The 23,709-nt window shown below is 35.6% G+C and overlaps 3 protein-coding genes across 6 annotated transcripts; 1 reads left to right on the forward strand and 2 right to left on the reverse strand.

Annotated features, from left to right (window-relative positions):
- Positions 1-1,526: 1,526 nt before the first annotated feature.
- LOC145630195 (uncharacterized) lies at positions 1,527-10,945 on the reverse strand. The gene is made up of 19 exons (XM_081682445.1): positions 10,727-10,945; positions 10,426-10,510; positions 9,782-9,884; positions 9,521-9,605; positions 8,791-8,877; positions 8,598-8,686; positions 8,250-8,322; positions 8,058-8,160; positions 7,720-7,936; positions 7,094-7,152; positions 6,466-6,584; positions 5,879-6,333; positions 5,722-5,803; positions 5,459-5,635; positions 5,333-5,386; positions 4,465-4,557; positions 4,317-4,382; positions 3,499-3,545; positions 1,527-2,338 (listed from the first exon to the last, which is right to left on the reverse strand). The coding sequence occupies exons 1-19, from the start codon at positions 10,847-10,849 to the stop codon at positions 1,645-1,647; spliced, it is 2,811 nt and encodes a 936-aa protein (XP_081538571.1). The 5' UTR covers positions 10,850-10,945; the 3' UTR covers positions 1,527-1,644.
- Positions 10,946-12,519: 1,574 nt separating this feature from the next.
- On the forward strand, positions 12,520-19,489 carry LOC145631666 (serine/arginine-rich splicing factor SR34A-like). 3 transcript variants are annotated; one of them, XM_081683806.1, is made up of 14 exons: positions 12,520-12,765; positions 14,615-14,881; positions 15,019-15,138; positions 15,572-15,637; positions 15,742-15,816; positions 15,889-15,988; positions 16,944-16,990; positions 17,086-17,143; positions 17,690-17,739; positions 17,843-17,899; positions 18,305-18,372; positions 18,706-18,777; positions 18,872-18,944; positions 19,082-19,489. In XM_081683806.1, exons 3-13 carry the CDS (start codon positions 15,052-15,054, stop codon positions 18,936-18,938), a joined length of 747 nt encoding a protein of 248 aa, XP_081539932.1. In that variant the 5' UTR covers positions 12,520-12,765; positions 14,615-14,881; positions 15,019-15,051; the 3' UTR covers positions 18,939-18,944; positions 19,082-19,489. The 3 variants fall into 3 exon arrangements, with proteins under 3 accessions (XP_081539932.1, XP_081539934.1, XP_081539933.1); XM_081683808.1 differs by having other exon boundaries at positions 14,615-14,869; XM_081683807.1 differs by lacking the exon at positions 14,615-14,881 and having other exon boundaries at positions 12,521-12,765.
- Positions 19,490-19,628: 139 nt separating this feature from the next.
- Positions 19,629-23,510, reverse strand: LOC145630196 (G-type lectin S-receptor-like serine/threonine-protein kinase At1g67520). Of its 2 annotated transcripts, none has more exons than XM_081682446.1 (7): positions 21,778-23,510; positions 21,390-21,602; positions 21,095-21,300; positions 20,804-21,014; positions 20,484-20,721; positions 20,240-20,390; positions 19,629-20,154 (listed from the first exon to the last, which is right to left on the reverse strand). In XM_081682446.1, the coding sequence occupies exons 1-7, from the start codon at positions 23,024-23,026 to the stop codon at positions 19,843-19,845; spliced, it is 2,580 nt and encodes an 859-aa protein (XP_081538572.1). In that variant the 5' UTR covers positions 23,027-23,510; the 3' UTR covers positions 19,629-19,842. The 2 variants fall into 2 exon arrangements, with proteins under 2 accessions (XP_081538572.1, XP_081538573.1); XM_081682447.1 differs by having other exon boundaries at positions 19,988-20,154; positions 20,245-20,390.
- Positions 23,511-23,709: the final 199 nt, after the last annotated feature.

Consider the following 23,709-nt stretch of genomic DNA (forward strand, 5'->3'; position numbering starts at 1 on the left):
CTTATAAAATATTCATTTCAGTTCAGTTCAGTTCAGCCCTAATTTCCTTCTCTTATAAAATATTCATTTCAGTTCAGTTCACTTCAGCTGAGTTCAGTCAATGAGAACAGACCCTTAGAGTCCGCCACTTGTCCTGTTATAATTGGCTGATAATATTTATTTTTATATATTTTTGTAGTTATTTAGTACAAGTATAATCAAGAAAATAATTATGACCAGGTTAAGTAGTGGGTAATCAATGAGAGTATATGAGCATAGTGGATATGAGAATTGGCCATAAATGAGATAAGAGAGAGAGAGATATGAATTAAATATTTGATGACCAGCATTGACATGGGCAAAAATTCACTATTTGAGGACCAGTCATCTTAACTAAGCAAAATAATTTCTGTAAATCGAGATAAAATAAGTTTTTAAAAATTAAAGTCAAGTAAATTGAACAAACCTCAAGTAATTGTGGACACTTATAACTATGGAGTACTATTTATTTTCAACACTGGCCATCATATTAATAGAGCACCATAATAAAACAAAGACAATTTACATCATATGGAGTACATTTCCAAGATCAGATCATGCCTCTAATATATATACCAATGTTTTTTTCCATTAATTTTTATTAATGAAATTAAGGTGAATTAGATATTAAGGAGTACTCTTAATCTATTAAAAAAAAAAGGAGTACTCTTAATAATTAATAAAATTGGTTGTCAATTACGCTAATCACGCAGTTTATGAGTATCTTTACGCTAATCATTCATTATATAAGACGCAAGGTTACTACTTTTAACAGTACTCTTAATAATTAAACTATTGATAGCTGCCTACAGTATGTTGTCTTATTGATTCATACACAAACAAAAGGGCGATAGACTTTTGTTTGGCTTTTTTAAGGCACGTGGATTTCCGAGAAGATATATTATATTTTTAATTTAGTCACATCATAAATAATTGGAGTAGTTAAATATTATGATGGATGTATATTAACTCTGATTTTGAAGTAATAATTTACTCTCACGTTTTCCACATGGTTATATTAAATTAATTTTTCTTAAAAAAAAAATTAATTTTGTGTTCATATTTTTTGAATAGCTCATATTATACTTTGGATGCACCTAGAAGATAACAGCATAATAGCCAATTATAAATAGTGATAATAACAATGAATATACACATAATTTAACAACAGACATCTTAGTACTGAGATGAGGTTGTACTAAAAGTCAAAAAAAATAACAAGAGACATCTCAGTACAACCTCATCCCTAGACTTGTTTTCTTTCATAATCACCACACTAAGAATAAACAACATAAACATTCATAACTCATAAGACATGCAATTCATGTTCATAAGCGTTTTCACGAGCTAGCAATCCTTGCATGCATATTTTTATACTCCTCCTGTAACAATTTTACTCTCACAAAAATTACTATATGTCTCACCAATTTTTCCCCACCAATTGCACTCAACCAAAACTTTACTCCGTAGAATATAACTTGAGAGTGTGGGACAAACACTGCAACAAAACGCCTCTTAAAGTACTACATAAATTAATGCAAGAAAACTCCAACTAAAAGTTACAAGTACTTTTTTTTGGGTACATGGAAGTTACTAGATATTAAGCGGCTATATCAGATTGAAGGTTCATATCCGTGACTTAATTGTTGACTCACACGATCTTAATTGTTGACTCACACGATCTTGATTTTGCGTGACCCACTTCACCATTTGAGTAATTCCAACAGGATTCCACAATTCAGTCTCTGCTTTCAAGGTCTGATCAGATATACGCGCATAAACAGTAGATAAACTCAAACCCACGAGCCTCTCTCTGAGTTCTTTCTCACTACTTATCATTATGTCCATCCACAGTTTCTTTTCCCCATATATATCAGCTAAGTTAGCTGGTTTGGCACAAACTTTGACAGCCTCAAAATCAATTAATGGTATAACACATCTACATAAAATGTTGAGCAGGTGCAACTGCCGAGAACTGATGTTCAACATATATTCAGGCACTTCTAACAAGGTATCGTTGATAGAAGGATCCAGATAATCCTCGAATATTAACTCCAGCCACCTCAGAACTATCTGCTTAATAAATCTAGTTGCAAACGGCTTGAAAGCCGACAAAGCAGCTACAATATCCCAAACAACCAGATGTTTTGTATGACACTCATACTGCTTTAGAGACCACAGCAGCTTGGATCCCCAATATCCTAGCTCTTCTTTGGAAAAACCAGGGATACCTTCAACATCAAGCTCTAAATTTGCAGTTGACGGAATATCGACCTGTTGCCCTCCAATCCAGAAGAATTCAACCCCAGCCCTCTGGGTCCTGCATATCAAAAGCAAGACAAATATTACTGTCCACATGCTCGAGTACTCGACATATACTTCTAATACACTCACACACTACACATACATTAATGCAAGCTTTTCAAATAATCAGCACCAGATTTAGTCACAAGACAGCTTCCAAACACAATTTCTAGTAGTCAGAGCCTCTTCTTGACTTTTACAAAATTTTCATGCATTCATTTACAGTTTTGGGTTTTTATTCCACAAGTGTTCCCAACACATGGAAATATCTACCTTTGCAGTGCAAAGCAACTAATTTCTATATCTTTATATTATTTTCAGCGGTGTCAGATACAGAACATTACCACAAGAGTACATGGAATCAGAAGATTACACTTGAATGAATTTACTAGAAACTAGTTATATGCGGACATTAAACCAGATGAGTTAGATGGGTTTAGTACTAAATAAGAATTTACAACGACATGATACCTAGATTGGATGAGTTTCCCCAAGAAGCCTAGGGGCAAAATGGACGGTTGGGTCAAGTTAAAGGAAGATGTCAAAAAGCTCAAACTAGGAAAGTAAGAGCAATAAAGATGGTAAAAAGGTACCTATTCAACATATCACCTGCAAATCTATGTATCTTGCAGGATAATGTTCTTCACAAAGCTAGTGGCATCATACAATAATTTGCAGCAATCATACAAAGGAGATAATATGTTCATAATGTAATAGATTAACCTAAGGAGGGGCAATATAGGTAGTCTAGTATTATTACTTTATTAGGTTAAAAGTCCTTAGTTTAAGTATAAATAGAGAGAGGGGAGAAAGTAAAAGGGAGGCAGGATTTGGGAGTGAATCCTTGAGAGAGAGTTGTGACCTCAAGTCACTATAGAGATTGATAGGCTAAACACCTAAAACTATCGATTGTGTAAACCGTTGTTTTATTAATTATAGCCTCAATCTTTCTTCTCTATTTCACTGTTCTATTGCTTTTCTCTGTTATCTGGTTGTGCTTGGCCTGAATCTATCACACATGTGTTGGGTAGGTACTTCACTACCTCTTTACTGTAATGCCAGGTAAGGACTGTCAACGAGTGGTAGCCACTGCCACGACTTTGAGAGTGGAATAGAGAGCAATCATAATAAATCACAAGTTACTCAAAGAAAAATTGAAACAGGTATCAGGAGTACCTTTTCTGGTACATATGATCTAACTGTCCAGCATCAAACCTGCGTGCCTGAAGAGAGGTACAAAGTAATGTTAATCTTTATATATGTACCTTTTCTGGTACATGGTAATTTACTAAACCATGTACACATTATACAAGGACAAGCCACAGTAATTGTAGTCTACAATCATATGTATTAATGTATCACATCTTTCAGATATGCTAACTGTACCAAAAAAAAAAAGGTGCCTTACAGCTACTCTATTAATAAGATATAGTCAAGACAGGAAGTAGAATTGAAGCGGGGTAAAGCTTTGTAAAATTTTGTTGGCATAGCAGATACAAGTGATTTTTCAATTGTAAAAGTAAATAGTTATGCAAGACTGCAAGTGATTGATAATATCTGGTCCAATATTGCCCTTCCTTGGGTTAATCTATTACACATACAGAAGGAAAGGAAAAGAAAATAAAAAATTTGCATCCTGGGGGATCAACATATCTCCAAAAAATGGAGTGGAGCATCTTAAACTAGCTTGACTGACGGAAAGGTTTAGCCTGAAGTAGCTTGATTGACTGAATAGTCTAAAGGCCTAAGCTAAAATTCTAAAAAAAAGGGATGAAAGTGAATCAGAACTTCTCATCCAGCTATAGACAAAACTTTCTCTGCATAAGTGAATGCCAATGGTTTAAGCAACGAATATAGTAAATTAATAACTAAACTGCAAGGTGAGCAACAAACAAGCATTTTAAGAAATTGAACATCAGTAGTTTGTAGGGTGAACTTGTGTATGTATGTGTAACAATATAGCCGTAAAATAACAGGGAGAGAAATCTTCATACCACAGCAAGAGCTAAATTTCCAGGGGAAATTGCCACCCCATAGCACGAGTCTGAAACAGAAGGATGCTGCCCAAAACAGAATAAATGTTTTTAAAATCTCATTTAAGTTCAATACTGATGTCTATAAATCAAGATTGAAAATCCATACATCAGAGGAGCTTCTGATTCCAAGATTGTTTGGTGGAACAGATACTTTAGACAGAGAGCCCTTATGATACACCCATCCATGCATCGAATTATCCTACATTAAAAGCAACAAACAATTTTCTGAATTAAGTTCTCCTACCTTTCAGTAGCATCTTGCATCGATGTGTTGTTTGGACCAACAAGTTAAACAACATCCCTTATAAGTAATAAATCCGTGGAAGTTAAAACTTCACAAAAAGCATGAAATTTAATGAAATAATTTCATCGTATATTGTTTGGTCAACACACTAAAAACGGAACGTGCAAAATGACAACCACCCCCCCTTCCCCAACGGCCACAAGCATATGACAAATGAATGGGAAATATTGGTACTTCACGTCCTCTAGAATGGACCTTGATATCAGTTACCAGTGACCAGCCAAACAATACAGACCTATGTTACTTGGACTCGGAAGAAGTGTCAAATTAGACACGGGTGTCCAAGCATCGGACTCGCTCATTTTCTTGAAAAAAAATTGTGATTTTAGTTAAAAATGAAGTGTCCAAGTGTCGGTGTCGGTATCCGACAAGTGTCGTGTCGACACGGACACGTGAGGTAAATGAAAGAGTCCGAGTAACATAGATACAGACCATGCAATCCAACAAACATATGAAGCCTAGGAGCAGACAAGTTTTTTCTTCTTTCCACAATTCACATAACCTCATAGGCAATCACTCAACGACAAATTTCATCACAAGTATAGAACAGCATATATGCTTCTTAACACGATTAGGATAACTTGATGAAATCAAGAAAAGAGAGTTAAAAAAGGCTTCCTGAGTAGAAAAAATTAATCATGAATTCATAAGCATTTTATTAAGCCATTACCTGGCTGCAACTATATAAACAGTGTCCATCAAAAGCCCAAGCTAAACCTGTGACCTGAAAGTTGTAAAGCATGAGTAAAATTCTTTCATTTCTTAATGGTGAATTCAATCTAAGGAATAAACTTACAGCTTGGACATGAGCACCACATGATCCAACTTTAATTGTTTTCTTGGCCTTTGTATTACATGTCCATACTTCTAATGACCCCGATCCTTTTCCGACAGCTAACAGAATCTTCCTTGGAGATTGAACTGGAACATACAGAGAAATTACTGACACTAATACATTATCACCAGAGGTAACCTATTAAAAGAGAAGAATCTAGTCAACGTAACGCTCAAGATACAGCTACATTTGTGATCATCAAATGTGGAATTAGTGAAATGTACCTCATTAATTAGAGAGAAGGGAGACTGGCCAGTTTCGGACAACTTTATGATATCACAGACACGTGCACTCCAGATCCTTACACTGAAAAGCCATTCAAATTGCTAATTACATGTACTCATATACAAGTAGCTTAATCATGGCGCAAACAGAACCTACCTGCCATCACAACAACCAGAAGCCAGTAGAACCTGCGAATTTGAATCAGAGACAAGAAAGCCCCAGCTCAAGGCAGTGACCCATGCATCATGAGCCTGAATGACTCCCATAAAATCCATGTTTATCGGATCATTACTATAACTATGCTCAACAGAGTAGTATGCTGATCTATGAATCCTCCAGATTGAAATACCTCCAGACTTAGTTCCAACAGCAAATAAACAGGAGCAATCACAAATATTCTTGGGATCCGTTGCAGACAAATGCAGCTGCGGAGACCATGCAACAACAAGCGACGCCAGCATTGAAGAGCGTGAAGCATATTGATGAGCAGTCAAACGATAATTAGAATGATCAATTGGAGTCCTTTTAGAGGAAGTCATTCCATCTTTGGCTACAGAAACATTTTCAGAAGAGGTGTTTACTTTCCCATAGCCACTTCCCTTTAGCACCACCTGCCAAAATATTCAAGTTCATCATTAACTGCAAAACAAACACCTAAAGATGGAAGCTAATATAACTATAATGACTCCATGCTAACATCTAAAATCAAAGAAAATATGAGACTGATAGAAGGAATACAATACCTCTGATGAATCCTGCACATGTAATTGGACAACAGTAACCTTCCATGATTTTTCTTCTGCAATCCACATGGGTGCTAACCTAACGTCACTAGGATTTAATGCCACATCCTCAGCATCTCCTGATCAAGTGTAGAAAAAACTTAAAAAGTCATTTATGAAAACATAAGAGCGGAGTTGGATTAATTCATAGTCTAATTTTTCAAAGATAAAGCGGTCCATTCCACCCTCCTCCACAGCATCTCCTTAACACTATCTTATGCACATATCTCATAGAATATAAAAAGTAATAACCTTGTCCAATCCACTAATCCACTATAATATTAACATCTCCTGAATATTTATATGAGCTGTAATTTTACACCTCCTTCAGGATATAACACTACTAAGATACATTGATTCACACATTCACCATAAATATTCTTTCCCTTGAGTCTAGACAACTTTCAATAGTCCATCATCTCATATAGTCACTGCTTAATACGGAGTAGTTAATACCTCACTTAGTCTTCTGAGCGTATTACAATAAACACTTTCACTAGTTATAGCAGAAGTAGATATATGACCAATACAACATTAAATGCCAGTAAGTCATTAAAATTGACCTGAAGAGTACAAATCATGAACTTACCACTAAATTTGACCAGTAAGCCTTTATTAGAGAAATCCACAAAAACTCCTCCAACCCACCTGCAATATTAATAAACATAAGCAATTTGTTTTACTGACAAAAGTGAGTTGCTTCAGATGAGGTATATGTGACTCGGGACAACATTGAAAGCTCTTATCAAAATTATAGTTTACACAGCAAAATCAAAGACAAATACTGGATAAATGAAATATATATGTTGAATTACTTTATAGAGGAATTAAACTGAATTGTTCATGACTATTATAGAAGTTTTTTAACATAGTGTTATCATAGTTAGTTTCTGGTAGTAAACATTCTTCTTACACGTGTAAAATTAAGTTGGAAGTAAATACAGATTACCTAGTTCCAATAATACTATTAAATCATGGTTTTTACTCACCAATCAATTTACATCATAAAAAATACATTAGGCAACTAGGCAAATATAGCTTCACTAACAAGGTCATGGTCACTTACATCCAGTCAGTGTTTAGAAAGCTCCCAGAATATTTGAACTCATAACAAGGGTTCTGAATGGAATTTTGTTTATTGTTGAACAAATAAAGCAAAAAGCACATGTATACATTACCAGAGACATAATTCTAGAGGACACCATCTAATATTACCTATCTCTACTCCAGGCTTCAACTGGTTGCCCAGCTTTTAAAATTTCACCTTGACTATGCTCGGCCAATAATATTTGTTCAGAAAGACGACCCACATTAATCAAAGGACGGACTTCAGGGAAACCGCAGTTCCCATTAGTTGTAGGTATGCCCGGATCATTGGGTTGGTTGGTGCGAAGATTGCTTTCATTATCCATCCTGAGCCACTCTGGTTCTCCTAAGGTAAAGCAATACAGCATTGAGATTCTAAGAGAACATATAAAAATCATTCAGCTTAAATAAATAAATAGTACATTTAACTGTTTTAAGTACAAAATATTAAAAGAAAAAAAAAATACCACTTGTATTAGTTTCATGAAACTGGACAAGGGCCATTGGACCTTCTAAACGCTGCAACGTGCCAACAACCCAGACATTCTGTTCACCATCCATTTTGAAGACCTATACATTCAAAATCTGCATGTAAGCGGTTTCAATTGGTAAGAAGATAATATAATGCAAGGAAAATCACAAATGAAAATGCTGTGCACCTCCACCGAGGAATTCTCTTCCAAATCTGAACTTCGAAAAATGACCGACTCTGCCACAGATTTCACTGCATGACTGTCACAAAGAGAGTCAGCATTTGTAACATCAATCTTTCCTAGATGATTGCAGTCCTTGCTTCAGTAAAGGATCCAATCAATAAAGATCATAAAGACAATACACATGTGGAAGAAATTTGTCCCAAAAAGTAAATTATTAAACAACTTAAACCCCACAAAGAAAATTTCACATTTTAACTGGTCATGCATGAAAGTAGTCTAGGAACAGAAATGAAGAGGAAAAGTAAAGCCAAGGAACAACACTACACCAGACAGAGAGAAAAAGGCACATACTCCCTTTTTCTTTTATGGTGGCTTCTTAAACTGAAATTTGTTTGATGAGCAGCAGTAGTATTTTCAACTCTTGTTCGACCAGCTGAATCCTAGTCAGCATGATGAAAAAGTACACATTGGAAAGATTATAAATGAAACTGTTTTACCAAAAAACAGAAGGAAATCTGATTAAACAAAAGCAAAACTAACTCACATCAAACATGGCCGATGAGGGAGCTTCGGGCTCCCCATAATTGATCTTAGCAAAATATGCATGCATCATGTCTGAGATGTCCATTACCTGGGAAACAATGCCATGAAACAACTTATCTTAAGAGTCCTGAACAATAAGTATTCAAAGAAAGGATCTGGAGACCTCTTAGGGCTGTCACAGACTATCCATTTCCTCCAACTACATCTCATTTAGCAATGAGGATGAATTATGAATATGTTGATCACCTTGTTGCAAGTTTCAAATACAAGGTTGACACTTGACAGGACTAAAATCATGTAAGACCCTAGTAGCCTGGACTGTGATTTTATTTAATTATAATTTATATATATAAAAAAAAAAAAAAAATGAATGGAAATTTTTTATTTGATATAAGTTATCTTGGTAATGACATGCCATTTCCCAGGAACATTGGGCCATGTTGCCATGCCTTCACATGTGCTTGGGAGTGACAGAATTGAGAATTCACGCTTCGTGCTGGTTTGGCCCAATGCCATGAATAGTAGACCTTCTTGCTGTTCTGTCTCTATGAATTTTACTAACCCAATTACCCAGCTGATAAAGTTTTGGAACTCAAATGGTAGACTTTTTTTTTTTTTTTTTTTTTTTCCCATCTCTTTCTATCTATTCTTTTTTTTAAATAAAGAAAGTCACTCTTTTGCAGCTATATAACTTATCAAGGACAGCCCTTTCAAATTGACTACTAGCATACCTCTATCCAATCAGCTTGGAACTCACAATACGGTTGGCGGTACACCTTCACAAGCCCTTCAGCAGAGCAAACGGCAAGCAAGCATCTGGAACGTGATAAAAACAATTGCCAACAAACACATATGACATCCAATAACCCAAGTTTAAAATAAAAAATAAAAAATAAAAAATAAAAATAGAAAAAGCCATACATTATCAACACTAAGGATACTGATACAAACATAACCCATTACAAGACAATTAAAATGAAATAGTTTCATACCCATTGTGACGAGTGAATCCAACAGGTGACCATGAAAGTGATCGAACACAAGGCTGACGATCTCGTGATAAACAAGTGGGTAATAAGCAACCAGAGAGCAAATCTGCAAAATTTTATCACAACTTTTTGTAGCATGATACCGAGTGATAAAGGCATTGCATTGTTTTTCAAAATCACAGTCCCACAAAAAACACAAACCATCAGACACTCCGTTTATCTTAAATGCATCACTTGAATTTGTACACTATTCATATATTAACTTTGACTCTTATATCTTCTTCTGATTGAACGCCTTAATCCCATAAGTGGGGTCGGCTTCATGAACCAACATAACCAACTCATAATCTTACATCAATCAAAATTTTAACTTTCAATTATGACATGGTCTCAAAGTACTAGAAAAACATAAGCTATATACATAATATAATTCAACCTCAGCTAGTTACTTGGGCTATAGTGGAGTTTTCGAGCTCAACAAATCAAGCAGAGCAAAGCCAAAAGTTATATAGTTCATCATCTTTAATGCAATTTCAGCACAAACATCAAATTTATATATTAATAATTAATTCTACAAGCATAAATAAAATCAAACATATGATTGTTTTACACAATTAGCAATTGAGTATAATTGAAAATGTGATTACCTGCTTTATCAATAACACCAATTGGAAAAGGTTTCCCAGGAGTAAGAGTGATCACACCTCGAGGACTTTGAGGATGTTCCGGATTCTGAAAAATAAGTTCAACCAAATTTAAATTCAACCAAATTTCATCAAATTCAACTTTTTTTATTTTCAAAAATTTCACCAAAAATAAAATTTTAAAAAAAAGCATATCAGAATAGTGACAATGTCGCCAGTAGCGACGGCAAAACCAAATTTCATCAAATTCAACTTTTTTATTTTCAAGAATTTCACTAAAAATAAAATTTTTAAAAAAGCATACCAGAATAGTGACAATGTCGCCAGTAGCGACGGCAATTAAGTTATCGTCGGACCAGACGACGGAGTTTGGAAACGACGGCGGGTTAATAAGGGAGGCGACTTGAAAAGGCGTCGCCGGCGACATTTGAATATTGCCGGCGAAGAGAAAATTGGAGGGATCAAATTCCGGCAAAAGGAATAAGAGTAGCAGAGTTTGGTTAAGAGTGAAGTGAAACCCTAGTTCGAAACCTGTGGGAGGCAATTTTGTGTCAGAGAGTTTAGGTTGTATCTTCACTTTTTATTTGACTACTGCTACGAATATTGATTTTTTTTAATTAATTTTAAATATTTTTAATTTAGCCTTAAAAAAAAAAAACAAATATTTTAACCACTAATTAAAAGTTTGTTTTCTTTCAAAAAAATAAATAAAATAAATACAAAAATTAAATAAAAGTTTGTTTGGTACAGCTTTCTATTTTCAATTTTCTAAAAAAAAAAAAAACTATGTTTTAGAAATCAAAAACTAGACAACACAGAAAACGTTATTTTTACTTTTCTGTTGTTAATTTCTATATCATCATGATTTTAATATGTTTGACTAAGTTTTGCTTTATTATGTGACATATATCATATGATTTAAAAACTAAAAAATCAATAAACTACAGCTATACCAAACGGAAGTCAGTGGTTTATGGTAGCTCACTAAATAGAAGTGGTCAAATTCCTTGTTGATATAGTACTCATATACGGAGTAGATAGTATTATTAATAATAATAAAAAAAGTGTATTTAAGAAATATTGACTTAAAATTTATTATATACCAAAATTTTGAACATCACTCTTATGAAGGAATCAATCAATCAATTACATACTACTAAAAGCGAATGTGAAGGAACACTTGGCAACATATTATTGTAAAAACTCCCGCCAAAATTACTTTCTAAAAAAATCGTTATTATATAAAAATAAAAATTGCATTTAGATTATGACTTATATATATATATATATATATATATATATATATATATATATATATATATATATATATATTCTAAAATAAACTTCCTAAAATATTAACTTGCACATTATAACTATAAATATTTTCTCTCACATGTTTTAATTGTTTTATTATATTTCATGCACTTTAATACCTGATGAATCGATTCATTAATTTTTATATAATTATATTATTATCATAATTATTCAACAACCGTGCATTTGCACGGGGTTTAACCTAGTATTATTCCTAAGATTCTTCTACCTTCTTCAACTAATCCACTAAGGGGGCGTTTGGTTCACGAAATATAGGTATGAGGTATGGATTTAGAATGACTAAAACCCATACCATATGTTTGGTTGTCAAAAATATGAATTTCAAACCCATACCTCAAACCCATGAGGTATGGGGTTTAGAAACCTTGGGGGGGAGGTGGGTTTGGCTCATTCCATTCCCTTAGGTATCAAATAAAAGGAGAAAAAAGTGAGATATTCCATTCCAGAATTAAACCAAACACATGGTATTAAGTATCAAGTTCCAACCCGATACCACCTTAACTCCATTCCTGATTCCAACCCCATACCACTCTGTGAACCAAACGCCCCCTAACTCATATCAAGTTGACCTGTGTTAAGTTCTGATTCAATAGAGTCAATCTAACTGTTACGTTTTATCTCAAAATCTAAATGCTACGCTTTATCTCATAAGAATTAAAGGGTTAAGATTTTTTCCTTTTAACGGTAAGAAGAAGACGCTCTATCTAAAAAAAGCCCTATGGAGTGTTGACGGTATGATTAAAGTCATCAAAAATTGACAATTACGGTCCATGCGGAGCAATAGCGAAGTCTGAGCCCTCAAGTTTGGTACGGACTACAAGTAATGAAGTAATAGCAAGCAAGTTCAAAAGATTTAAGAATCCCACACTACTGTACTGCTGAGTTTCTCTCCTATGTCAACCATCCTCCGCTATCACTTCTGCTGCTGAAATCAGTCAACCTTTGACTCCGACGCTCAAACTTAGGGTTTTGTCTTCCCTTATTCAACCTCCGCTTTCCCCTTTTCTGGTATTTCCTTCATTTTCGTACCCTTTATTTTCTCAATTTCGTTTTGTTTAGAGTTAGTTGAGTATATTTTGCTTCAGATTTAGCTCTCAAGTTGTGTAGAACTTGCAAGATTGTAACTTTTTTACATATTTCTGCTTCTTATAATCTGATGTACTATATTTGCTTTTTGGGTAGTTAATTATATTGGATTTTGGATATGTAAATTAAGCATTAGGGTTTTAGTTTGTGAAATTATTTTGGGGGAGGGGTGGAGTTTAAGCTGCCCTAAACCACCCCAGTTGTGCCTGAGACCCGGGCCGTTGTCGAATTGCCGCCTTTTTAAGTTGCGGGGCGCCACTCCGGCATTGTTGGGGGAGAAGTTGTGGAAGAAAGAGTTTTTAGGTTTTAGCATACTATGAGAGTCAAGAGGCTATTGTTTGCATTTTTATTAGCAATGATGAGCTTAGATATCCTTCTGCATTTCCAGCTATATTGATTTTGCTTTGATTGATTTGCTTTCATATTTCAATGGCTCAGGATTAGGTGTAATGCACTTATATCATTCCTATAACTTATAAATTAAGGGTCTATTTTGCTATGATTTGACATTGTGCTGTGTTATTCTCATTCTCTTGTCGTCACAACCTATAGTGAAGGTATTGTAGGAGACTGATTGTAGTCCAATATTACTTTAGAAAGGTGACCCTTCTGTGGGCATTGCAAAATAGTATACGCGACTATGTGTTTGATTTATGAATAAAGGGATAAGTTTACATTCCATTGCTTGGACTTGAATTATATGGGCAAAGTGCTTTATGAAATGGAGTGCCATTCGAAGAGTAATTGTTGAGCACATCACCAGTCCATATAGTTGCTTCTTACCAATGTTCCATGTTTTTGCTTCTTATGCCTCTCCAGTTGCACGGACTTTCATGTCTCTTGTGACCCAGCAGATTTTTTTTTTCTTTCTTAGGGACCCTTTCGCTGCATTGGGTGTTCCTCTCCTTGTCATGAGCTGTTCTTCTATGTAGTCGCAAATTTAAGAGTTTGTGATTAAAAAAAAAAATTAAAATAATCTCCGTTTATCTTCCTTCAAAATCACACAAATTTTTAATTAAGGGGCATAGGGGTGTTCAGGTGTGGATACAGGAAAGAGTATGCTTAAATAGATCACTTAGTTTTATGACATTCATTTTGATGTTAATGTGAAAATTCTTATAAGTTTCTTTTACACCCTCCCCCCCCCCCCCCCCCCCCCACTGCCCGCGCTCTTATTTTAGGGATATACTAATGGAGGATAAGTCTTGAGCAGTAAATTACTAATTAACTTCAAAGGTACTGGTTGGTAGCACAATACTCATTGATTCCATGCTTTTTGATGAATATTAGAATCTTATGTGATGATAACAAAGTATTTTGGTACCTTTAGTTGGTTAACAGACCCCTTTTCAACCAGCATCCTTTTTTTTTTGTGGCTTCAATTGTTTGATAGTGTCGCTTTAACTTGCGTCTTCATCTGCTTTTGACTTATGTCTGCTTTTTACAAAAGGTGATAAGATGTTATTGTTAGGAAGTATGCAGTAGATCTTTGTCATTGTAAAACCTGTCCAATGCTCCTGTAAATCTGAACACTCTTCTTTCGTTTTTACATGTGAAGCTTCAGAATTAAAGATTTGTAATGCTCTTGCATCATGTTTTATTCTGGAGCCCAGACCTTATTTTAGTTAACAACTACTTTTGAAGACTCATTCTGTTGTTTATTTCCTGGGGTTTTTCATGATATGGCTGGAAAAAAGAATCTCAGTAAGGCAAATGCTTAGAAATGTGCTAAGCTTTCCATCTCATGACTTATATGCTTTCTTTATGGTAGATGACCAGCGCATGGACAAATATGAGCTTTGGAATTCATAGGGATGTAGAGGGGGAGTGGGAGAACTGGGTGGAGTAATGGATTTTTTTTATAAAATAAGGGAGACCTTTTCTTTGGAGAACTATGCATCTGCAAAAACTTGAGATAGCATTGGCGATCAAATAAATATCAAATATATATTAGCTTTGGAGCCTCTTGGAGCATATGAGCAATGGAGCTTATGGAGCATCGCTCACCTCAAGGATTGCTCTCTTGGTTTGCTTCATGGTTTTAGCCTTGACTTGCTTCAACTATTGTGAAATTAATTGCATGAAAATGAAATCAAGGGATCCTTAGATTAACCGTGTTTTGTGAATCTTATACTTAACTTTTTTTGATTCACATATCCTCATTTGTGTTTGCAGAGAATTTGTGAGTAGAGTGACGAAGCAATACAAATGAGTAGCCGTTTCTCTCGCACCATCTATGTTGGTAACTTACCTTCCGATATCAAAGAACATGAGATTGAAGATCTGTTCTACAAGGTTTGGATTTGAACTTCTTTTCCTGTGTCCCCTATGTGGAGCTGAACAATTTATTTCCATTTGCCCCATGCATCATATCCCTATGTTCTCTATGCTCACTGCAAGGTCATGTGTAATTTATAAGTTTATATCCTATAGCTAGCCTTGCTTATTCATACATGTATGAAGTTTTTTTTTAGTCCTTTGTTGTTGATTGGGTCCAGCTTTGAAGTTTGCAGAGTAGATTTCTGCTGACTGTTTTTGTTGATCATGTTGCTTTATCCGTTTCATCAATTTCTGCAGTTTCTATTCTAACAAATTTGCACTGTATCCTCATCCTGTACATGCATGTTGACTTCAGCCAAGGCCTCAAGGGCAGTGGTCTATGTCAGTCAGTGAAGTGCAACAAATAAATATCTGCTTGCATCACAGTTGTTTGTTTTCTTTGGTGCAGTATGGTCGTATTTTGGATGTTGAATTAAAAGTTCCACCTCGACCTCCTTGTTTCTGCTTTGTGGAGGTGATCCCTCTGATCCTTTTTTTTTATAATTAAAAATAAAAATCTAACTGGTTACGTTAATGCTTGGTCCTTGTAACCTTGAGCTCTATGCTTTGAATTGATAGTTTGAGAGTTCCCGAGATGCTGATGATGCGATTAGGGGACGTGATGGCTACAACTTCGATGGCTGTCGCCTAAGGGTAATAATATGATCGCCTACTTTCATGTTTTAAGTTACACATGCAATTTCTTACATGTCTGGACATATATAGGTTGAACTCGCACATGGTGGGCGAGGATCAGGATCATCCTCTGCTAGTGAACGCCGTGCTGGAGGGCGCTATGGTGCATCGCGTCATACTGAATATCGAGGTCTGTTTGTACCATATATTTTTCATGATTATCCTGAGGTTAACTGTATACATATTAGTATAATACTCATATAGATTCTGTCCTTTTGCAAAAAATATGATATCAAAATGACTTGTGATGAAAGATGGGTAATGCCTTTGCCAATAAAGAATTCCAAAAGAAACAAAAAAAAAAAAAAAAAAAACAAAAAAAAGCCCCAAAAGCTACTCTCATCTTTACTCACTTTCTCTCCTCCCCTTCCATCCGTTTCATCTCCTCTTCCCTTTTCTACATGTCTTCTTCGTTCCCTTGCTTTTAGCAAAGAATATGCCTTCTTCAACTCTTTCAAGCCTTTAGATATCCTGGAAAATTTTACTCTTTAATTTCTTAAACCTAGCAATTTAGGTTTTTAATGTCTGATAAAGATTCTGCTTTACATAATGTAACTTTTTTACATCAGTTCCCTTTTAATTCTGGACTCCTTGATAAATAATGGATGTTAAGGTGTCAAGTATTGTTTTATCTATTTGAAAGTATTAGTTTGGACGCAATTTTATGGAGTGTCTTAATTCTTCGTATTTGCTACTTGATATGTGTGTGTAGGTGAGTCAAAATTTGTGGGATTGTTTTGGGGAAACTACTGCTGGTGTTTTTTTTGGTGTGAGAGAGCTAGGGAGAGAGGAAGGCAGAGTGGAGGAAGAGGAGAGAGAGAGAGCTGGGAAAAGGAGAGGAGAGAAAGTGGGTTTTGGGGTTTTTTTTTTTTCTCTTTGAATTTTAATTCTAAAATATATCACCGTTCCATCATCATTAAGGTCAATTTGATAAATATATTGGCCACAGGGTCACGCCAGGATTCACAAACATAACAGGGTCAATCTAAGTGTTACGCTTTATCTCAGAATTACCTTGGGAAATCTTGTTTATAAAGTCTTCCTTTTTGAATAAAAGTAATTGAAAATCTGCACTTGACATGCAGTCATTGTCCGTGGGCTTCCATCATCTGCATCATGGCAGGATTTAAAGGTTTTTTTTTTTCTGACTTTGTCATACTAATAAGCTATGTCAAATTAAACTTCTCACAAGCTAAGTTTCCATCTTAACATTTGGTTCAATCATAGGATCACATGCGAAAAGCTGGTGACGTTTGCTTTGCTGAAGTTTCACGTGACAGTGAAGGTATTTCCTGAATTATTGCTGCTGTTTATGCTAAGAAAAGGACAAAGTGATATGTTATGTATGATATCCTTGTTTGCGGGTCTTAGGCACCGAGGTTTAAAAGGAAATGCTACTTTGCTTGCTTTGTTCTGCAGATCCTTTGTAACACATAAATTTTAATAGCAGATAATTGATTTATACTTTGTTTCTTAATGTGATGATATGATGCCCTTTCTATTAGTGAGGACTGTAAATTGACTTGGTATTAAAAGAATGGAATATTTCTGTACATAGAGCTGTATGCACACGAGAGTGTATTAAGATCTCCGTTCGAACCCTCTGAGGTCTTTTGATTTGCTGAAGCAGAAATCTAGTTGAATTGAAATGCTTTGCCAGTCATTGAATCTTGGAAATTTCTGATGTCGTAGGATATTGTAACGAAGGAAATTGATGAATCTGGCTTTTCGAATCTGTCTAGATTATGCGTGTGCTACTATTGGATTGTTACTTGTTTATTTCTTTTAAGCTATGCTTCCTCCTGTCTCCTCAATTGTTAGTTTTTTACAGGAACCTTTGGCTTGGTTGACTATACCAATTCTGAAGACATGAAATATGCTGTAAGTTTTATAGTGGATTGATTGGATCCTGGGTCTAGAATTCTTTCATATACTGCTTTTCCATACGTAGCTTTGACGCTGTTAATGATGGTTTTTTTATTAGATCCGGAAACTGGATGACACTGAATTCAAAAACCCTTGGGCAAAATCTTATATCCGGGTGAGTGACTTTCTCCTAGATCCGGAAACTGGATGACACTGAACTTTTGATCTCTTGGTTTCCTTACATATCTATTTCTGCATCTTGCTGTTTTTTTGTATTTGTCCAATTATGTACTCTACTTGTATGTCGACAACAGCCTTCTTAATTTCTGAGGCATTGAGGCTCCTCTATTAAAATAGTATGGCCGTCTTTCCTGTTTTTTTTGTAAAACTATCGCTTGTGCTTTGGATATAATAATCAAGGATCTGGATTGTTTCACACTTAAGTTTCCTATAGCTTGTAAAGTCTAGTAATATTTTTTTGACAACAATAGCAATGTTCCATGGGAGGGATGTAAGTGTTTTTTTTTTAAAAAAAATTTATTTATTCTTGGTATTAAGACATGGCTGTGTGTCATTGCAGGTGAAGAGGTATGACAGAAGCCCAAGTAGGAGCCGCAGCAGGAGTAGAAGCCCGAAAAAGAATAGAAGGTAGCCTTTTCTTTGAATTAAAAAATTTCAACTCTTTCTTGGGTTTTTGTTATGTATTCAAGGCTAGGCTTTGTAATTTTATGCACAAAGTGGTATTAAGATGAGAATATATGGCAATACTATGTGCTGTTTGATTTTGCAAAGTACAAAGTATATTATTTTATTTTATTTTTTGACAAAAAATACGAAGTATATTATTATTATTAGTATTGTTAACTTTATCTACCTCCCACTTCTTATTCATAGCCCTGACGGGATATATGACATTTTCCTTCTTTCCCTGGGACTTGGGTTGCCTGTGGTTGTTTATTTTGCTTTTGAATTTCTCTGCAGCAAATCACTGGAAAGGTCAGTGTCAAGATCACCATCTAGATCAAGGTCTGCATCTCCTGTGAAATCAACCAGGTAATACAGAGTACACTTGATTATGCAAGGATTTGACTCACCCTTTTCCTAAATCTTGTTAAGCATTATTGCTCAAATTTTCACCAACATGCAGGCCAAAGTCTAGATCCAAATCAAGATCCCCCTCCAAGTCACGGTCAAGGTCCATTTCACCCCGGTAGTACTAGGTATGCCATGGATTTAGAAAATTCCTAATGAGCTCAACAAAATGTGAATTGATCCATTTTCATTGATATTTGAGCTTTTATATGTCCTCACTTAACCCAATTTGATGGAGTTTCTCTTTTTAATTCTTATCTAACAGTCGAGCACTTGGGTCAGACCAGTTTCTCTGCCCTGCCAGCAGCAATTTAACGAGTACGCCTCTGATGTGTCTCTAGGCAAATACTTAGTATTGCATGAACTTTTCACTAGTATAAAAAATGTTTCCCTTATGGCTATTGGAACTCTGTAAAAATAGACACGTGAGGCAGTTTTCGAGACATTAATTGTGCTTTTAGTAGCTCTTTAGTCTGAAGATTATGCTGAGTCCATTTTAAGAACATTGTTGCTTAGTGTGTTTTGCTTCTAGTTTTTTAATCTGGTTTGCTGGATTTATAAAGATTTTATTATTGGGAGACTAGTAAAGTTTATAAACAATTCTATGTCCTTGTGAGAAATGTTTCTTTTTATGACCAGTGGAGCATGTGAGCGTGTAAGTTGTTTCTCTCTATTATAACAACTGTTCTCTTTGTTTCCTTTTGATAAACTGTTTTGATTATGTATGTTTTTCAATGCTCATCTTTAACCATTTACTACTATCTTTAGTTATGAGACGAATTAAACAAAATCTCACATAATTATGCCCCTGCGCGTGCGTATATTATGGGATTATTTTGAATAGGTTGCAAAATCCTAAACAAGAACAGAGGGGTAAATTTTAGAGTATGGCAATATTGTGACTAATCTGACTATTACATAATTTTCAAGTCGATAGAGGTTCCTTGCAATTATTAACAAATAGCTGGTCAATCTAGATTAAAGCATTTTGAACAATCAACAAAGTAGAAGTTGAATGGCATAGGTTTATCGAACTCCTATCTCCGAAATTGATGCACTGTTCAAGGAACCCTGCTCTAGATCATGTTGGGGATGCTCTGCCTGTGATAAACCCTTACCTATGAAAAATGCCGGATTGTTAGGTTTAGGGAGTTGATAAGCCTCATTGGCGATCATAGTTACAACAGTCGACATGGTGGGTCTGTCAGCAGGGTTCTCTTGCACGCATAAGAGACCAACATTAATGCATTTCATGGCTTCTTCTTGGTTGTGATTGTCCAAAATTGAGGTTTGGTCAATCAGCTCGGAACCTCTATTATCTGTCCACAGCTCCCATGCCTGAAGAACACAAATAAAAATACGTAAGTAAATCTGTTGAGTCTGTATAATTGCTTGAGTTTCACATGATTAGTCGGGAACTTGCATAACCAATAAGGTTGAGTGGGCGGTCTGAGCAGTAAGAGTCATTGTTCTTCTTGCTGCTGATTATCTCTAACACTAATATCCCAAAGCTAAAAACATCAGACTTGACTGAAACATATCCATCCATTGCATATTCTGGTGACATATAACCACTGCACCAAGAGAAGAAAATAAAAAAACTTTCATGGTTCTTATTCTCCTCAAAGAGATGAAAATTCATGCATTGGTGTATTCATTTAACTTACAGTGTCCCAACTAATCTGCTGGTATTTGCTCCTGATTCATTCTGCTGAAAGAGTCTAGCCATACCGAAATCTGAAATTTTTGGATTCATCTCCTGATCAAGTAATATATTTCCTGTTTTTAAGTCTCGATGAATAATCTTCAGTCGTGAATATTTGTGAAGGTAGAGGAGTCCTTGAGCTACCCCCTCGATTATGTTGAAACGCATCTTCCAGTCAAGAAGCAATTTTCTGTCTGAATCTGTCATGAACCAAGATACAAATGTGATGAATCAATTACAAAGTACTGGAAATCTGTAGTTATTATTGTTTAAATCACTAACCAAATAGGAAATAATCCAAGCTCTTGTTCTCCATGTATTCATATACCAATATCTTCTCTCCTTGCTCAATGCAGCATCCTATGAGCTTAACAAGATTGTTATGTTGTAATTTGGCAACAAGCTTAACCTCATTCATGAACTCCAATCTGCCCTGCTTTGAAGTTGTTGACAGTCTCTTTATCGCTATCTCTTGGTTATCTGCTAATGTACCCTGATATATTTAGTGCAAATGTTTCACTGCTTCAACTTGAAAAGAAAAATATAAACGGAGCATTCAGAACTTTTAATTACCTTGTATACTACCCCATATCCTCCTTGTCCAAGCCTATTTGAAGGTGAAAAGTTATCAGTTGCTTGAACTATGTTTTCGAAGCTGAACACGTGAATTCCATGGTTCTTGCCAATGGTGAGCTTTCTTTTCCTTCGAAATCTTTTGGAGTGTCCAACACTGGAACCTACCTCTGTAAGTGACATCTTCTCCTCTATTTGACTTACTCCTGTGTAGCATGGAAATAAAACAAAGCTGCATCAGTAGAGCACATAGTTCTGTAAGATTTTAGTGGGTTGTTTGTGATTCAGAAACTACCAGCTGTTTCGAGACTTCTGTGAAGGCGATCATATAAATGTTGAAGATATGCTGTGAGGTTTCGTCGTACAACATAACCTAACAGACTAAAAAATCGTGCTATTTTGAGCACTGCCCTTTGCTTGCGATATCCTATCCATGATAATGCTAGGAGCAGCAGAAAGGTAGCTGTTGCTATTATAAGCCACAACCACAAAAGCGACCTCTTTTCTTCTGTAACAAAACCAAATCTAATTAAGCTACACTTTTGTAGCATCTAAAAGACGTTTTCCTTCAGAAAAACATGTACAGTTGAAGAGACTAGAAAATATTGCAGGAGAATTTCATCTCCTTCCTACTTTCTTAATGCTGAAAGTTTAAAAAGTGATTGAGAGAATGTTAGTTTTACCTCTGTAATGTTTTCTTTGAATGTAAAACTCCCTGCGAGAAGAGTATGCCTGTCCATTTTCTAGCAACTGAGTATTGTTAGTCCAGAGCTCACATCCAGTACGATTGGGGTAGATGAAAGCGTAAGCAACACAGGAACAGTTGCTCAAGCACCTAACCTCACAATCAGCCACACCAAAAATTTGGTTTCTTTTTTCATACTTGGTGCCTTCAGATAACACATATCCCTGGGTACTGTCAAACCAGCTTTTATTCCGGCATTCTGGAAGCTGCTGCTTTACGCATCCAGGATAGAATTCGTAGCTCTTGGCCTTTCTGCAGTCAACAACAGTGGTCAGAGAATTGTGTATATTTGATCCTGATCTCGAGTACTGGCTGTACTCCAATCTGTCTGATGTCGAGGTGTCATAATGAAGTATTGCACCTTCCTTATCTATATGATACATTGGGAAATCGATATCCCAGGCGTTCTCTGCAGCAGATAAGGTGAAGTATTTTTCTTCATCATTTGAGACATAATCGAACCTAAAAAGGTAGTCTTTGAGATTTGGGAATTTCCCATTGTTCCAAATGCCACTCCTCCATTGAATATCCTCTCTTATCCACAAGATCAACTGGCTGGTTCCGTTGGGGTCTATACCGAGTGTGAAAGGCCCTGCTGCAGGAAACTTATCACTTACCCATGAGGTCAATGCCCAATTTTTCCCAGTTTTGAAGTTATATCCCAGTTTCATACCAAGAAGAAGTGTGTCAGTTGGATAATCAAAGCTCTGCCACAGTTTTTTGTCTCTTACCGAGCCATCTGAATTCAGCTCTTGTAACACAAAGTTGCCGGTATCTGTAAGCACTGCCACTCTTCTGGAAGCTCCTTGATTGGCCTTCAACAACATGTGTGTCAAACCTCTATCTAATATCTTGAATTCACCGTTGCTGTTGATTGCAAGTGCTCCAAAATTCCTAGAAATGGGATTGTTTCGGTTTGCAATCCATACTGGTCTCTTATATTTATCATAATAAGTGTACCAGATGCCGATGTAGCAGTTTTGTGTATTTTCTGGATTAAAGTATCCGATTACCCTCTCTTCTTGTGGGTTGAAGAATCCTAATGTGAATACTTTGCCTGCTGAAACCAAGTACTCACCATCCTTGAGTTGATGACCTTGTTTCAGAGTGTCTGATTGTGAATAAGAAGAGATTATGCAGCAGCAGAAGCAAAAATATAGGAAGATGCTTTCTTTTCTCAGACCCATTGGTTGTGAAATCTACCCAAAACTATTGTTCTTGAGATATTCAAGGGCGCCTTTACTAGTTAACAGATTAAGTGGACTGTGGGGACTTTTGACCTGTGAAACGATTGTTTTTATGTTTTATGCCTGATTGTTATGAAAACACATCATCTTTAAAATTAATTGATGAGCAGGTCAATGGTGGAATAATTCAGAATAGTTCTAAAGCGCGGTAGGTTTAAAGTCACTGTCCATAGTCTATACCTACATACTAAATACTATTAATTGCCGTAATAACCTAGGAAGTACAGTTAGACTGAAATTTGTTTCTCAAAAGTCAGATACTTCTCTACTTAAAAATAATAGCCACACACAAAGTACTAGTATATGTCTTAGCAGATTCTATTGTTCACCTGGGAAAAAGTATACCTGCACTTGGTTAAAGTACCCAAGAGTCCTCTCTACTCGTGGATTGAATCTTAAACTAAAGAATTTCTGTTAAATATAAGTACTCACCATTCTTCACCTGTAGCCTGTTTCTGAATCAGAAGAGATGATGCAGCAGACAGAAGCTGAATTGTCAGAAAGTGTTTATTGGAGGTAGAATGATATCTGTCTAATAAGTTATGCATGTTGTAATAATATGTACAAGCTCTAGATATTGTACACTTGTTAATTGGATATAATAAGAGAAAAGTCCTGGTTTG

This window comes from Chenopodium album, chromosome 5 (genome assembly GCF_948465745.1).
Source record: "Chenopodium album chromosome 5, dcCheAlbu1.1, whole genome shotgun sequence".
NCBI classification, from domain to species: domain Eukaryota; kingdom Viridiplantae; phylum Streptophyta; class Magnoliopsida; order Caryophyllales; family Amaranthaceae; genus Chenopodium; species Chenopodium album.

Bases quoted from the DNA above. Each gene is read 5' to 3' on its own strand.
- LOC145630195 (XM_081682445.1), bottom strand. From the start codon at position 10,849: ATGTCGCCGGCGACGCCTTTTCAAGTCGCCTCCCTTATTAACCCGCCG. The intron at 6,334-6,465 runs GTATTGTATTCC...ATATTTTGGCAG, and splicing joins ATGTGCAGGATTCATCAGAG to GTGGTGCTAAAGGGAAGTGG. The intron at 5,804-5,878 runs GTAGGTTCTGTT...ATGGCTTTTCAG, and splicing joins TCTGGTTGTTGTGATGGCAG to TGTAAGGATCTGGAGTGCAC.
- LOC145631666 (XM_081683806.1), top strand. From the start codon at position 15,052: ATGAGTAGCCGTTTCTCTCGCACCATCTATGTTGGTAACTTACCTTCC. The intron at 18,373-18,705 runs GTAGCCTTTTCT...ATTTCTCTGCAG, and splicing joins AGCCCGAAAAAGAATAGAAG to CAAATCACTGGAAAGGTCAG. The intron at 18,778-18,871 runs GTAATACAGAGT...ACCAACATGCAG, and splicing joins TCTCCTGTGAAATCAACCAG to GCCAAAGTCTAGATCCAAAT.
- LOC145630196 (XM_081682446.1), bottom strand. From the start codon at position 23,026: ATGGGTCTGAGAAAAGAAAGCATCTTCCTATATTTTTGCTTCTGCTGC. The intron at 21,015-21,094 runs GTAATTAAAAGT...TAAATATATCAG, and splicing joins GATATGGGGTAGTATACAAG to GGTACATTAGCAGATAACCA. The intron at 20,722-20,803 runs GTTAGTGATTTA...GGTTCATGACAG, and splicing joins CTTGGATTATTTCCTATTTG to ATTCAGACAGAAAATTGCTT.